The sequence below is a fragment of the Vicugna pacos genome, chromosome 6 (genome assembly GCF_048564905.1).
Source record: "Vicugna pacos chromosome 6, VicPac4, whole genome shotgun sequence".
Classification (NCBI taxonomy): Eukaryota; Metazoa; Chordata; class Mammalia; order Artiodactyla; family Camelidae; genus Vicugna; species Vicugna pacos.
Window position 1 is genome coordinate 27,608,140 of NC_132992.1, and position 16,254 is coordinate 27,624,393.

General features: G+C 35.1%; 1 protein-coding gene across 1 annotated transcript in view; it reads left to right on the plus strand.

Annotated features, from left to right (window-relative positions):
• DPH6 (diphthamine biosynthesis 6) overlaps nt 1-16,254 on the plus strand; it is a 149,388-nt gene that overhangs the window by 121,368 nt on the left and 11,766 nt on the right. Inside the window, exon 7 of the mRNA XM_006201622.4 lies at nt 13,134-13,228. Coding sequence (XP_006201684.1) covers nt 13,134-13,228 — 95 coding nt within the window. The remainder of the gene's footprint in view (nt 1-13,133; nt 13,229-16,254) is intronic.

Genomic DNA, 16,254 nt, shown 5'->3' on the forward strand with positions numbered 1-16,254 from the left:
GATATACACTGCTAACATATCAGTGTATTCCATGATGTTTTATTTCCTGAGAGTTTGTTGTACACACAAGTTTATGAATGAAGTTAGACACTTGCACATATTTTATCTACGTAATTGGGGTCAACTATACATGCAGGTTGTCTCCTTTTTTCTCCTAATATGCTGTATTTATTTTCCCACATAACTGCTTTGAAAATACATTAATTAATGGATGTATAAATTCCATCATATTTATATTCTGCATATGAATATAGCATGACAAATTTAACAAGTTCTCTTTTGTTAGGAGTATTTGTTTCTAAAGTATTATAAATAATTTCATTCATTTTAAGTTATTATAAATAATACTGGGATTATTATCTTTCCTAATAAATTTTCATGTACATTTCTCATTATTTTCTTTAGATAAATTCCTAGGAATGTGATTTCTGGGTCAAAAATATGACTTGAAGGCTTAGAAGTATGTAACTCTAAATTAACTGTGGGATTATTTTAGCCATTGCTTCTTAAACTTCTGCAGGATCCTAAAATTATCATCTGATAAGTGAACAATGGATTGTAAACTTATTTTATCTTTTTTGTTTTTCCCCCATAAGATTATTTTCTCATTGTTGAAAAAGGGAGATGAATTTTAATATGAATGTTACATCAAATTTTAAAAGTTTTGAACTATCCTTTGTATGTTTGTTAAGAATATTCCTATTTTTGTGATATTTTACAATGTTTGTCAAAGTTAATACTCTGAAATGATTCTTCAAACTTTGCTACAGAAATAAGCCTCTGAGTCTCTTCTGACTCTCACTCATTTCACCATCTTACTTTCATCTCTCATACTTGATTTTTTGGTATGGACTTCCCTGTCTTCATATTACTACTTATGATTTCCCCCAATTTTAGTATTATTTATTGACTTCTCATTCTGTATTGTGCAGATGTGGTTATCTTTACTCCCTTTGTCTCCATCACATGTGTGTACTCATCTTCCAACTTCCCAAATGGTTATTTTGCAATTCCAGTTGGATCAATAGTGTTTACTTTAACTATGAAAATAAAAAACACAGCTGAGTTAAGTAATAAACCCTGGTAATAAACCTTTCCTGTACAACTTTTTTAATTTTTTCCTTTGAATTAGTAATTGTCTTGTTCGCTTATTTAGCGTTCTGAGTACTAACCACTAATTCAATGCTATACTCATTGCCAGTTTGCTAATCTCTCAGCCAGATGTTCAGACATGTATTTCTTCAGTTTCCTTCTCCTAAAGTCTCTTCTAGGGCCTTCTGACCTGGTGTATGTAAGCTGGACCCGTTTCCTTCTGTGCCTGTTACAAGGCTGTGTCATCCTATCACTCCTCATAATCCTGGAGATCCCTTTACCCTCTTTCTGTTTTGGAGCCCTTGTTTCCTGAATCCAGTGTCTTCATTTTTCTTTAATTTATTCTCATTCTTAATAAGATTTTTAAGAAAATATCCACAGGAGGTAAGTGTTTTGAGACACTGTGAGTATCTATTAATGTCTTCATTCTTTCCTCACATTTGATTGGTTTTTTAGCAAGTCATAAATTCTATATTTGGAATGTTTTTCCTTCTGGATCTTGATAATGTTGCTTCATTCCCTTGCGTCTTAGTATGCTGTTTAGAAGCCCAAGTCATTCTGATTCCTGTTTGTATGTATGCAACCTTATTTATTTCTCTCTCCATCTCCTCTCTGTAAGACTATGTAAGATATTTCTTTTGCTCCAAGAATTGTAAACTCTAGTGTGCCGTGTCTTGGGTGTGCATGCTTTTATCCATTGTGCTAAGACAGGTAGAATCTTTAGTTTGAAAATTTCAGTTCTGGGAAATTCTCTTGATTTATTTCACTGGTTTACCTCTCCTTTGTTTTTGCTTCTTTGAATTCCTATTATTTAGATGTTCCTTTAATTTCTAACTTTTCTCTTTTAATTTTTACCTACATCATTTTTTGCCCTTTCTGGGAAAATTTGTCAATTTTACCTTCAGACTTTTCAATTACATTTCTTCATATCTTATTTTTAATTTATAAAAGCTCATTTTTGTTTTCTGAATGTTCTTTTATTTAATCTATAATACTTTACCTTTATTATAATTTTTCTTCTCTCTTGCATAATCTGTTGTCTCCATTGTTTACTTTGGTCTCTAATTTTCATTTTAGAGATGTTTCTGATAATCTTTGGTGTTCTACTCACATTTAAGAGTAGAGACCTAAAATTTTTCTTTAGGCACTAAGTGGATGGGGTTTTGTGACCTTGAGTTTCACCATTGAGAAATATAGCTAGGTCATTTAATCTGAGCTGATTAGATTCCAAAAAAAAGAATTCTTAAATATCCTCTTGAAATGAAGATACGCTTCAGGCTTTTTGTTTTTGTTTCTGTTTGTTTTTTTCCTCTGGGAGTTGAACAAGGAGAATGGCTGTGGAATCTTACAGGCATACATTAATTGAATCCTGTTTTTATTATAGTACCTCTGCCGTTAGCGGCATCTCGTTTCTCCCAGGCTAGTTCCTCAGTTATACCCTCTGTAGAGAATAAACCTCCACAGTTCTGCCAGGTTGGAGGAGAGTCAGTTGCTAGCCTAGAGGGAAGGGATCTGGGAATCTTGACTGCTTGTGAAGTAGACCACCAATCAACGCTTCTTATTTCGATGTCCTTTTTATTTCCCCTTTACTTCCAGAAATACCTGGTGCCACCAGTTTCTTACTTAGTTGTTTAGAGGAAGGAGTTATTTTACTGTGTAAGTTGGGTTGGTCCTCCACATTCTCCACTGTTGGCCTAGGACCCAGTGTTTTTGCTTCTGTTAAGTTCCTTGACTTTGTCACTTCCTCTCTTCTGCTCTCTATCTTTTGGAGTTTATGCCTTTTTATGAACTACCTCCCACAAAGGTTTTAGAAGGGAGTGGGAGTAGATGTGTGGATTCAGTCCACTATCTTTACCAGCAGCAGTTACTCTTTAATCAAGAGATAAGTATAAGTTGTCTGCTAAGTGGAAGAGTTGAAATCATATTGTATAAAAATTGTGAGATCTGGTTGCTTTTTCCAGGACTATTCACATAGAATTGGGAAATCTGGCTTCTAGCCTGAGTCAAAAGTAAGCAGGTACGTATAGACAAAGGAGTATACCACTCAGCTGGTTGCTGTAAGAGCTAAAGCAGCATGAGTGTAATGCTGATTTCAAGCTTAAAGCTCTGTTTCATATGAGTTAACTTCTCTTCCCTTATGGGTTTGACAAAAGAATAATTTACAGTGTCAGTTACCTATCACTAAAAAAGCAAAAGGGAAAGAGAATTTCACTGAAGTTGATCTGATGTTGTGAGTAAGAGAGGCAGAAGTTTAATCCTTGATCCCTGCACTTCTCACTTCATGGTAAAGAACACCTTTAACTCATCTTGAAAGTCAAGAGAAGGCAAAACATCCCTGAGAGGAGATTTTGAATTTTGAACATAACTGAGTGGGGAGTATATGTGGAACTCTATGGTTGAGTTGTCCAATGACTATTATTAATATAAATTCCAAGGTGTATTAAAATGTACTCTAAAAAACTTTAAAGTATGTACAACAGAATTTCGAAGAAAAAAATTCTATATTGTTGAGAGATAAACTGACAGCCATACTGGACTTTTAAGAAGTGGATATGATTTTGACTGACTGGATTGTTTGGAGTATATGTTGAGTACTACGAGAGGAAGCTGAAAAAAAATTGAAGCCATATAGTGAGAGATTTTGAATACTGAAATGAGGATTTAATTATCTAAAACAATGAGGAGTAATTGAAGGTTTTAGAGAAGTGAGTAAAATTCTTAAAGGTATACTTTAAGGAATTTGACCTGGTAGTAGTTAGTGCCCATTAATTGCTGTAGTTAAAGAGAAGAGGTGAAGTTTTCCATAGTTAGTGGCTGTTCCAATATATGACCTTGAACATGTCTCTCACATTTCTCTGAGTGTGTATTGTAGAACTCTTAATTGCTGGTGTCATGTGCTACTAATAGAACTGAACGTAATTATTTGTAAGGACTTCTTATGTGCCCAGTTCTATGCTAACTTCTAAAAAGGGTACAAAATAAGTCAAAGAGTTGGTATTTTTCATGGAATTTAGAGTCTTGTCGGAGAAGGGGGACCCTAATAACTTGGACCATATAAAGCCAAATTGGTATTAACTATAAATGTAATTGGGAGCTAAAAGATGGAAGGTGGCCATATGACCTGAAGTAGCTGAGAGCAATGTCATAGAAGCGTTAGCACTTAAACTGGTTTGAAGGGTGGGTGAAATTTACATGGGTGGTGGCAACAAAGTGAATCAATATGAAGAAGATTTATTGGCAAGAAGACATGCCTGGACAATGAGGAGCTTTAAAGGAAACCAAGAGCTGGTGTTGGTAGATTACTAAGAAACAGGTGAGTTGGGAATTTAAGACCCAATCATAAAGGGCCTTGAGAGATGGACCAAGTGATTTCGGGCAAGAAATAATAAGATACGGAAGGCTCATCAGCAAGGATTTATATTATTAAAAGGTATCTCAGGAAATTTAGTCTGAGAGCAGTATTCATGGATTGGGAGTAGAAAAAATTGGAAATGAAAAAGAGTACAGTATGCCATTAAAAGGAACAGGTGTGAGGGCTTCAAGCATGACGCCACTGACAGTACGGATGGAGAGAGAGAACAAAACTGAGAGAAAGATTCTGATGGAAGAATGAGAAAGAAATTGGCACCAAAACTGTCAGAATCTGGAAAAGGAAGAATGCAAGATTAACCCACATGTAATGACAGAGGAAATTAGAAGCACATATTTTTGCAGAGACGATCAAGGTTGAGAAAGGACATGATAAGCTTGGTCTTAAACATACTGAGTTTTAAATTATGATATATATACCAAAGGCATCTGATTTTAAACTATGAGGTTGGCACAATTGAGATGTTCAGGCTAAAGACTAGGATGTGCTATTTATCAGAGTCAGACATGACTTTAAATTCTGGTTTTGTTTAGTTCTAAGCTAACACTTACCTCAAATTAATCTAGTTTTCCCCTCTGGAAAAAAGAAAAAATAAAATTAACAGCCATTCCATTGAGTGTATATTATGTACTGGGCAATAAAATAAACTTTTTTTTCCAATATGGTTTTATTCCTGAAAACAGTTCTCCCATGAAGTAGGTGCTGCTGTTTTCTCCATTGTAGCTGTCAGTAATGTGAGGCTCCAAGAGTTTGCATGACCTAAGATCACACAGCCAGAAAGTGACAGAGCTGGGATTTGAACCAAGGACTGTCTCTCTCCGAAGCTACTGCTTTTAATCAATTCTGCAATGCTGCTTTCACTGTGCCTCACTACAGTGTGTTCTTTACCTACCCCCGTAGTTAAGCTGTGTATTTATTAACTGTTTACTAAGTGCCATACTGTGTGCAGAGTGCTTTTTATGCTTTTTATTTAATCATCTAACAAGCCTATGAGGTTGTTACTGTTAATATTTACCTTTTAAAGATGAGGAATCACCTGGAGGGTAACTTACTTTTCCAAAGTCACACAGCTGGGAAGTTGCAGAACTGCAATTTATGCTTTAAATCCATCTGATTTCAGAGCTTATACTCTTTTTTTATTCTTAAAGGTCATTTTGAAGATGAAATAAGATAATTTTATCATTTTCTTAATTTTAAGGCATAAGGGAAATCGTCTTTAATTAGTAGTGATAGTGTACACAACAGTAGAATAACATAAAGATGATGGTTGAAATCATGGAGTGCATAAGCTACCTGATGGCATAAACTGGTGAAGAATATATTATAGAGAGAATCATGAAGGAATTTAGGAGAAGCAAGAGGGAAAGGAGTCAGAGAAGTTTAACCATAGGTTAGAAGCCTAAGAAAAATATCGCAAAGATTGGAGACACCAGTGGTATCGCATGCCACATAAAATTTGAAAAGGATAAGGTCATTCGACTCTGTTGCTACTTATACTGAAATACCAGTAAACAGAACTACCATCCATCTAGTTTCCCAATGCAGAAAGCTGGGAATTTTTCTTACTTTTTTTTAACTTTCCTTACTCTACATTCAATTAATTAACTTATCTCAGACTACTAAAATCTCTCTCAGCATTCTGCCCTCTCCTTTCCATCCTCTCTGCTACTTCCCCAGTTCAGGGAATCTTCACCTCCTGCCTCAATCCCTCCAGCAACTCCTCAGTTCTTTCTGCTTCTTGACTTACTGCCCTCCAGACCATTCTCCATTATGCAGCCAGAATGATGTTTCCAAAAGACAAATGAGACTGGTTCAGTTTTCTGTTTAAAACATCCCCATAGGTTCTCATTAATTTCAGGATAATAACTTAGCATGGCTTATGAAGCCCCCTTAGATCTATCCTCCTCCTAGTTTATCAGCCTCATCTTTCCACTATTACTCATCTAGTTATACTTCAGCTGTGCCAAACTCATTTCAATTTCTAATACCCATTGTGTATTCTGGGACTTAACACATGCTGTTCCTTCTGGAACAGTTTTCCCTTCTCTACTGCCTTCTCTCCCTCTTTCTCTCTCCCTCCAGACTTTCCTGATTGACTCATCCTTCAGATCTCAGCTTAAGTTTTACTTGCTTTGATAAACCTTTTGAGTTTCTTCCAGTTTGGTCCAAACAGTTCCAGTTTGGTCCAGTTTGCTTTATACTCCCACAGCATCTCATGCACCCACCAAAGCAGTCACTACCCTTTCTTGCAATTGCTTGTTTAATTTTCTGTCTATACTTCCAGACAGCTGTTTTGTACAGAATTTATGTCTGTTCCATTGTTATTCTCAGCACTTGAAACAATGCCAAACCTATAGTTGACATGCAATAAAGACTTCTTTAATAAGTGCTATGAATGAACATATACAGCATGAGATTGTTTTGTGTGTTAAACACATCACTTATAAAATGAAATTGTGGTGGGTTTTATAAACCTCATGGTTTTCTTCAGATGGTGGGAGGAGTGAGGGAGGTGCAATTTCATGTGGCTTTTTTTTTTTTTCAATTTTAAGATGGTTAACAGCAAATGAGGTAGGTTTAAAAGAAGAAAATTCTTGATTTAATAAGGAATTCTTACAATTATGGTTATTACAATCTTTTAAAGGGATAAAAAAGTAAACAGGGAAATCATGATGCCTGTAACCTTTTTGGTTCAATAATCGGGAGCATTCAGATGGAGTTATTATGAATATGAATATTTATCTATATGAATAAATGTGCCAGAAAAAAAATGGAATCATATAAGTAATTTCCTTTTCATTTACTAGGAATTCACTTTTTAAATGCTCAGACTCCAAGGTATTCTTATAAGCCATGAAATGACCCAAGTCAGCCACATCTGTTCAAAATGTTTTTTAAAAGCTTATCTTAACAATAGTTGGAAAATGTTCACTTTCCCTAAAAATGTTATCCAGAAGAGAACATAGCAAAATTTACATATATATGAAAGAACATACTTTTAATGAAAATTACAATGTTGAGTAAGTAAAAAATGATCTGTGATCTTACTGTTTTATTAAAGTTCATTTAACTAGTTAGAAAACAGCAACATACTTCCTTTCAGCTGGTCATGGTCCTTTTGAAATTTTATTTTATTTTATCTATTGTGTTAGCTTTACATCTTTGTATTTATACAAAAGATGGGACCAGTTAATAGCAGGTGTGTTAATCTTATTGAATGGCCATCTGATCTGAATCTTTTTCTGTTATAACATTCTCCAAATGGTTAAAAACGGGGAGAAATAGTAACATCACTGATTGAATAAGTAATGAGATGAGAAAAACATTGACTATCATGTGTGAATTGTATTCACTTTTACAGTTCTGAAAATAGAAAATTTGTATCCTTTATTTTTATCCTGTTCCTAAGGGTGTAAAAAAAGAAATCAGTAACTTTCTCCTCCCTTTTACTTGATAATTCTGTTGGGAGTGGCTTTCTTTCTGTCTAAAACTAGACCTGTCAGTACATGCCAGTGACACCCTTTTCTGGGAGCATGCAAGTTATCTGGACCTTGGAGAAGACAGCCAGTTGATCATTGAGTACTATGTTCTACACACTGGTAGGAAAGAACTATGAGAAGGTCTAAGAAATTTAGAAACTTAATAGTCTCATGAGAAACATTTAAATTCAAGAGTTACATAGTGATGCAATACAGAAATATGTCACAAGTCAGCATAGGATAATCCCACCAGGCAGTGAAAAGAGTGAATTCTGTTAGTTGAAGAGAAGAAAACTACATGTTGGGGTTTATGTTTATCATTTTATATTTCACTTCATAAGATTTACTCTTTGGGATTTTTTTTTTCAGCCAGTTAAGATCCTTACAGATCTTTATTTTACTTTATTTTACCTATTGTATTAGCTTTATGTCTTTGTATTCTTGTAAAGGATGGGACCAAATGGCTGAAGTCTTTTATTGTCAGTTTACAGAGCTTGATCTTTTTTGGATAGGCAATGGTCAGACACTAAAAGTTTTTGAGTAGATGAGTGCCATGTCATATATTGTTAAGGAAAGTTAGTATGGAAGTGTACAGAATTCTAGTGTATAGAATAGATCTGACACTTGTTAAGTGCTGAGTAAATATTTGTTGACTCAATAATTGAATCAATGAAAAATTAAAAATGTAGGTGAAGTGGCAGAAAGAAAGGAAGTTTAGTTCTGCTACAGTATTCCAAGCTTGATTGAACTGTTACAGTATGAGGAATTGAGAAGGGAGAGAAGGTTTTGAGGGAAAATCAAGAGCTGTGTTTTATTCATGTAGAATTTAAAACAACAATGCTCCCAAGCAAAACACTCCATAAACATTTTGGGGGTACCTAATATCGAGGAGAGAGGTTGATGACTGGGGTTTTTGCTTTAAGAGTCATTTGCAGTAGAAGTAATAGATACAGTAGGGGTTATGATCCTTACAGAAGGCAGTGTATAGATAAGAGACAGAGGGTCATAGGGAAAGGCAAATTAATCTAATAGAGAAAAGATTACATGTGTTAAGTACTTGCTGTGCACTAGGCATTGAGTTAAGAGCTTTGCATTACCTCTTTTAATACAATACTCCCCTAAGAGTACATATTACCTAGGAAAATGGGAATTCAGAGAATTTAGGCAATTCATCCCAGGTCCTATGCTCAATGAGTGTTGGAGCTAGAATATGAACCTAGATCTGTTTATCCCTAATTTTTCAACTCTGCTAAATTATTCTCTATTCATAAATTTTGTCTATCTTTTCCAGTAAATCTTTAATGTATTTATAGTAATTAATGTTTAAAGTCCTTGCTACTGAGTTCAATATTTGGCTAATGCTTGGGTCTGTTTCTGTTTTGTTTTTCTCTTGAATACAGGTCACATTTTTCACTTTTTATCTCTTAATTTATTTCATATATTTTAAGGTAGAAACTAAATTAAAAAAAAGAATAGTAGGGACTGAAGTAAATAATATTCACTGCAGAAAAGCCACACCCCTTCCTCTGTCTTACAGCTAGTCCAGAATGTTTGTTCTCCTTAATCTCCAATTAAGCTGTGTCTGGTTTGAGTTGCATTTTGTTTTAGTTTGCTACTTGTTTGAAATGTTTTAAGAGCAAAATAAGGGCTCTCCTTTTATCAGGGCTTGTGATCTATGCTCCAGTGGGTCTAGAGATTCCTCTCTCCTCCCCACCACCACCTAGTCCCTTGCTTTAAGGTCTTGCCAGCACTGTTTTGTGCCTTTTCAAGAGCTTACTGCTCTCAGCCTTTCCCTACCTCCTCTCTGGCTTTCTAAGCGTTGGCTGAAATCCCTCAGTATCCCTGCCCTGTCCCCAGCATTTGGTACAGTGAAAGTTCAATAGAAAAGACTTGATGGGCAGATGTTCTCAAAGGGATCTCTCTCCCCTCTTCTGCCCTCGCCCTAGCTTTCTGCATGTAGCTACTGTGTGCACTTGGTTAAGACTCTGAAAAAGAATTGGCAGACAGTCCAAACTCCCTGGGTCTCCTGAGGACACTAATAATCTATCACAGAAGTCCACAGATGGCCATAAGAGTTTGGCTGCTTTCAACATATGCTGATAGACATCCCTCATCTATGGAAGTTTGATTCTACTCTGTTCCCTTGCTAGGAAAGTGGCCATGGATCTTCACTCACCTAGGAAAGGCTCACCCTCATCTGTAATTCAGTTCATCCAGACTTCTCTATATTCTCAGATCTCTGTATGTAAAACACAAAGCATGGTTTTATAACCTATCTGGCATATTTTTGCTATTATGGTGATAACAGCTGTCTACTTCTACTTTTTCAATGCTAACTGAAACTATTAAATATGTTTTAATCATTAATAGATCTTAGGCCTTGGTGGGAAAAAAAGCAATATGAAAAATGTTTTTTTATTTTTCAGTATAGATTGCTATTTTATGTACTTAAATTATGGGAGGAATAACGATAATTCAGTGAGAAACTAAACCTTAGAAAAACTATTACCTATTTAGTATTTTCAATTACAGTGATACTGACAGTGAAACTTACCAAAGCAAACTGCAAAAACTATTTGAAGTGCTTAAGTGCTAGCATACAATAATGCCATTTTGAGTTGAAACCCACACACAGACCTGAGACATGTTAGAAAAAAGTTGCTACTTTCTGTGAATATTATAAATACGAGTAACACTGACTTACAGGATTTAGAAAAGTAAATTGAATGTTGTGCACCACAAATATGTCTCTGGAATGTACACATCTGGTTTCTCTACTTACCTAAACTGATTCTTTTTATCACATACATTAACATCAAGCTTTTGTCCTACCAGGATGTTGATTTCTAATAGGGTGCTATGTCTTAGCTGAAGATTCCTTAAAGAAAGTGACTGGCACAGGCTTTGCTACTTCAGAAGGTTCTCGTAGGACGTCAAAGGGCCTTGGAGCCAGCTCAGCATCAGCCAATAAAGATGGAATTTTCTGAATACTTGTGTCTACTAGAGCTTGAAGCTATTAGAGTTTATAGAGGCTGCAAAAGACATCTTAAGGATTCATAGACTACTTCTTGGTTCACCAGCCATAAAAACCACTGGGCTATTTACCCAAATTTCTAGACTTGGAATCTGTGTCTGTGCTGGTGAATCAGTAGTAGAAGGGGAGGAGAGATTGCACACATTATTTATAGAAGCAGCATCGCTGTTTCATCATATCGTGGTGTTGAAATGTAGGATGCAGTATATTTAGTAAGCGTCAAGAGACCAGAGACATTGTCTTGTGTACTTTTGGGTCTTTCTCATCTCACAAGGCCTGCCTAATAATCATTGTTCAATAAATATTTATTGAAGAGCATGATTGGATGAATATTATGGAAGTATTTTATGTGAACTAAAAATATCACTGGATACATCCAAATTTTAGATTTCTTAGCTCTGGCAATTTTTAAATAATGATAATGTGTTTGTTTAACAAAGCAGCTTACAGTATTTTTACTAGGGACTAAGAAAACTATTTCATTAGGATAGCAGCCATGCCAACTTTAATAAAAAATCCAGTTATTCTTTGGTGTTGGATTATAGAAATTTTGCAAAGCTTCAGTGTAATGTTTTTAGTAAAAGGAAGCTAGTATTTGATAAAGTATACTCCCCATAAAAAGACTGACCGTAAAGGCGAAAGTAGAAGGTTCACTTGGTAGAAGTTGCTAGAATGGGAAGAGCAGTGAAAGGGAGATGAGCAAAGAAGGGGTTGCGCACTAGCTCGCAGAACAAGGAAGTACTCCTGAAATCCATAACCCATTGTTTTTTCTACATTTTTATTGCAAAACAGGTGTTAATTTAATTTTACTTGCTATGGTAAAGTAATCTGTTCCTGTTAGCTGCTCCCATAAGGACCAGCTGCCCAAATTCTACCTTGCTGATTCCCTACTTCATGACCTACCGTGATGCAAATCTATCTACTTTGCTCTTTTGAGTTCTTATAGAAAATGCCACCCCATTTGCTTTCCCTCACTTTTCTTGCCTTACCAGTCATTCACATTACCACTGATTCTTGGAGGAATTGGTAGAATTTTCATAGAGCCATGCTGTAAATCCCTAAGGGCACATAGTCAGTAGTTGAAATGTAATGGATTCAGAATGGTAACACAACCATGAAAATAAGCACATAAACGCGTAACTCTGTAGGTAAAACGGAAGACTTAGGCCGCAGTCCCAGCTCTGGCAATAACACAGCACGTCAGTGGAGTCACTCATCCTTTGGACTGTGAGGACTTTGGACAGGGAAAGCTATGAAATTCAGAATGAAGGAGATGGGATCATGGTGATAAAGCCTCGACACAGGAGCAGAAAGATTCTGTGACACAGCCAGTCAGAGCACTCTGTAGCACTTACTCCAGCCACGTACCAGCCAAATTAAGAGATGGTTTTACTCTCAGTATCAGGATCATTTAAGTAACATAGTTTATATTTAATGCACATCACACAGTTTGTTTGTTTGTTTGTTTTTAATTTCTTTGTTTGCTTGTTTGCTTTTTAATTTCCTGTTTAATTAGACATTATAAACTATCCCAACCTTTCTTAGAGTTAGATATTCCTAAGGCTAGTCTGCAGCTTTGGAACTTCACTAGTTCTCACTACCCTTGGAACTTTACTACTAATATTAACCTCAAGCATAATAACCATGCTTATGGCCTCTTTTTGTTCACAGGTCCAAGGAAAGGTCTTAGATTACATTCTCTGTGTCTCTGAGAAATGCCCTAAACACAACATTTTCCCCCTCCCACATATAGGTCAAAGGGCAGAGGAAAGCAAGTTTGGCTGTGTATATTCTCATTTACTACACACTGACTTAGTAAGTTTCCTCTGCCTCCCTTTGAATCTAGAGCTAGTGTCATTCCTAAACTGTATAGTAATCTTTAAGTTTTCTCATTATTCAGAAAAATGTTGCTCTCTGGCATCTTTTTGTAAGGGTTTTGGGATTATTAAAAATGCTATGCTTTATGGTAGCATTTTTCAAATGGTTTTAAGCACATGTTTTAAGCAGAAATATAGTTATTTTCCTGTAGCTCATAATCTATTTTGGAATTAAAAGTTTCTTGCATGGACATTTTTTAAAACAAAATAAATTTAAGTGAGCATTTTTGCTAACTTTAAGATTCTTGTTTCTCTCTTACTTCTCTCCCCCCTGTTTTCAGCTTTCTAGAAAGTATGGAGTCCATGTTTGTGGAGAAGGTGGAGAGTATGAAACATTCACTTTGGATTGCCCTCTATTTAAGAAGAAAATAATTGTGTAAGATATCATTTCAGCATTTTCTTCCCCTTCCTTAAATTTAAGTGATGGAAGCAACTTAACATTAAGCTGGAGGCAACTTTTGTTGGAAGAAATAGAACATGTCCTCCAAGTTCACAAACACTCAATTTGTTTAATACCAGTGAAGTCGTCTGAATACCTAAATCAATACCTGACAAGACGAGGCCTTCATAGAAGCCTATAAACTTTTTAGACATTGCACTTTCGTTTACTTGCTGATTATGGCCTGCAGTAAAACTGGTACCTACACACTGACACTTTTATCCTTTCATGAAGTGTGAATTGCCTGTATTATTTATCTTTCATTACAGCTACATTTGATAAACTGCCATATCAGTAGCCTGTGGCTTCCATTAACTCTGTCCTCTTCTTCCTTTTTCTTGGCTTTAACAACTTACAGTGGTAATACTAAACATTTCTCTTCAGTTATTTGGAGTTATTTTTACATACAAACTTTGTTTTTAAATGAATTCTGTTTATGGTGAATAGTGTGATTTCTTTGCCATAAATTATTAAACATTAGGTAGCAAAAAACAGGAACGTTCTTCAGTTTGTTGCATTATTATCTGTACTCTTTGTCGTTCTCCTCATATGCTAAGAGAACACTTCATCTGCTTTTCCTAAGCTCTTAAATTTCTTGAAAAGAATTGTCAGAATTATGCTTAATTTCAGAAATCTCATCTGATGATGAAAGATTAGAATCTTGTATTGAATAGACAGCTTCAGTATTTTCAACACTGAGAGGTGACATCATTGTACATATTAATAATGAGAGAAGGAGCTATCCAAGAAAGTTAAGACAACTCTATGTGAATTTTCAAAATAATATATTTATCTTGGGAAACATTGCCAAGACCTTTTCATTACCATATGTAATATTCATGCACTCTTGCTTCTCTCATTTCTTCTGACTTCCTTCCCATTAATAATCATCAACATAATAATAATTTATTTGGCAAATATTTATCAAGTACCTGTTATGTCTAAAGCATTTTACAGGGTGCCATTGATATTCAAACATAGTTCCTGCCTCCAGAGGGGTGGGAGGAAAACCTATCTGTTCATAATTATGATACAAGATGGTAGAAGATGAGTCACAAAAATAAGTTCGTAAATGGGAGTTATTTCTTCTGGCTTCATTGATTACTGAACAATTCATAAAGGAACTGTGCATTAGGTATCGCTTCTGTGAAATAATACTGTTTGATTATTTAAGAAAAGCATTTGCATTGCTAAGGTGAAATGATAGTCTAGTGAGAAACTTGCAGTATATTTACTTGTTAATATGGAACTAGCCAAATTAGGGGGAAAATAGCACAATAAGAGAAAAAATACCAGAGAATAATAATAGTCCTATTTATGTGACAACTTGAGGTCCTGGAGCACCCAGAGGTCTTTATGAATAACCTAGAATTGTAAGACATACACTGCTTTACACTACAGACCCAGAAGATTTGTTTATCACTTTAGATCTGAAAAATGAATCTTTTTCCCTTACTGTTTTGTAGACAAGGAAACCTAAGCCTGACTAAGACAATGACATGACAGGAGTTAGTCATGCTATGGAAGAGAGGAATGTTGAAGGAGATGTATTAGAACCCTCTAGTGCCAAATGAGCTGTTCAGTTGAACTGGATAATCATTTATTGAGGAGAATTATGTGTGTGGAACTCTGCGAGCTGCCTCTGTGCTCTGTAGGAGTTCTTCTGTAAGAATAGAGAGGCAGCAACACTGTAAGTGCTAACATAGGTGGGTACCTTGAGTATGGAAGAGGAAGCACTGACTTTTCTTTCTTACTCATTTATCAGCTAATCTCTAATCTAATTCTGATGCTTAAGCATATTCTTTGCTTTTTTTCTTCACCCCACGTCAGCTTCGTAACTTTCTGACTTCCCTTATTTTCTCTAGATTTCCTTCTCATTTCTCCCCACTTTGCTAAATCCTTCCATTTTTAAATGCTCTGGCTGTTACTGTCTTCAGTGCTTGTTCTCATACCTCAACTCTCAGAACACACAGTAGGTACTAATAAATGTAGTGTTAAATATCACTGAATTAATTTTTCATTTATTGTTGTTTCTTTTTCCATATCCTCTTTCACTTTTTTATTGTTTTTATTTTTTCCTGTATTTCTTTTTCCTGTTTTATATATATATATTTGAAGTGTAGTCCATTTACAATGTGTCAGTTTCTGGTTTACTGAGCTTGTCATTCTATTTCACTTTTATCTATTCTGTTTTAGGTTATAACTAGAAGTTATAAGTTGAGACATATCCTAGTTAATGGAAAAAGAATGTCATCTACTGTATTCAAAATCTTTTCTCCTCTTTAAAATAGAAAATGTCTTTGGCATACCTGTCTGATAAGCACTAAATGTGATGATGTGAATGATTATGCATTGCACATTTTTAAACTTATGTAAATTAAATTTGTTTGATTTAGAGATAATTTTCCTTGTAATACAATTAAAAGATAAGTTTAGTTCCTCTAACTACTTAACAACTGACTTTTAATCATACTGGATGTTGCAAGTTAGAGCTATTTTGGGGACAGTTTCCCCTGTTATGTTGGATATACTAGTGCTTTCACAGTTAGCATGCAACTATTTGATTATTGGGAATCCTGTTTTAAATGTCTGCTTCAAAGATTTTTGATAGAGGAGGAGAAGAGTACCTCTAACAAGAGAAAAAATAAACTTTTGCATGCAAATGATTTGATTATAATCAGCATTTTTTTTTCAAAAACACAGATTGAATCTCTGTTGTATAATGAAGTAATTTAGGTGGTTCTAGAAGTTTATTGTGAAATACATTTTGCCCCACAGTCCAATTAACATTTTAAAAATCTTATAGGAAAGACTGGTGTAATAGTCTTTGTCTGGAAGTAATTTTTAAAATTTCTGACTAGAACATTTTACTATTCACTTTCACATCAATTAGTATGTGACTACTGACCTCTAGATACAGATTTTCAGGTCAGAAAAAGAGGATTTTTTTTCCCTGAGGAGAC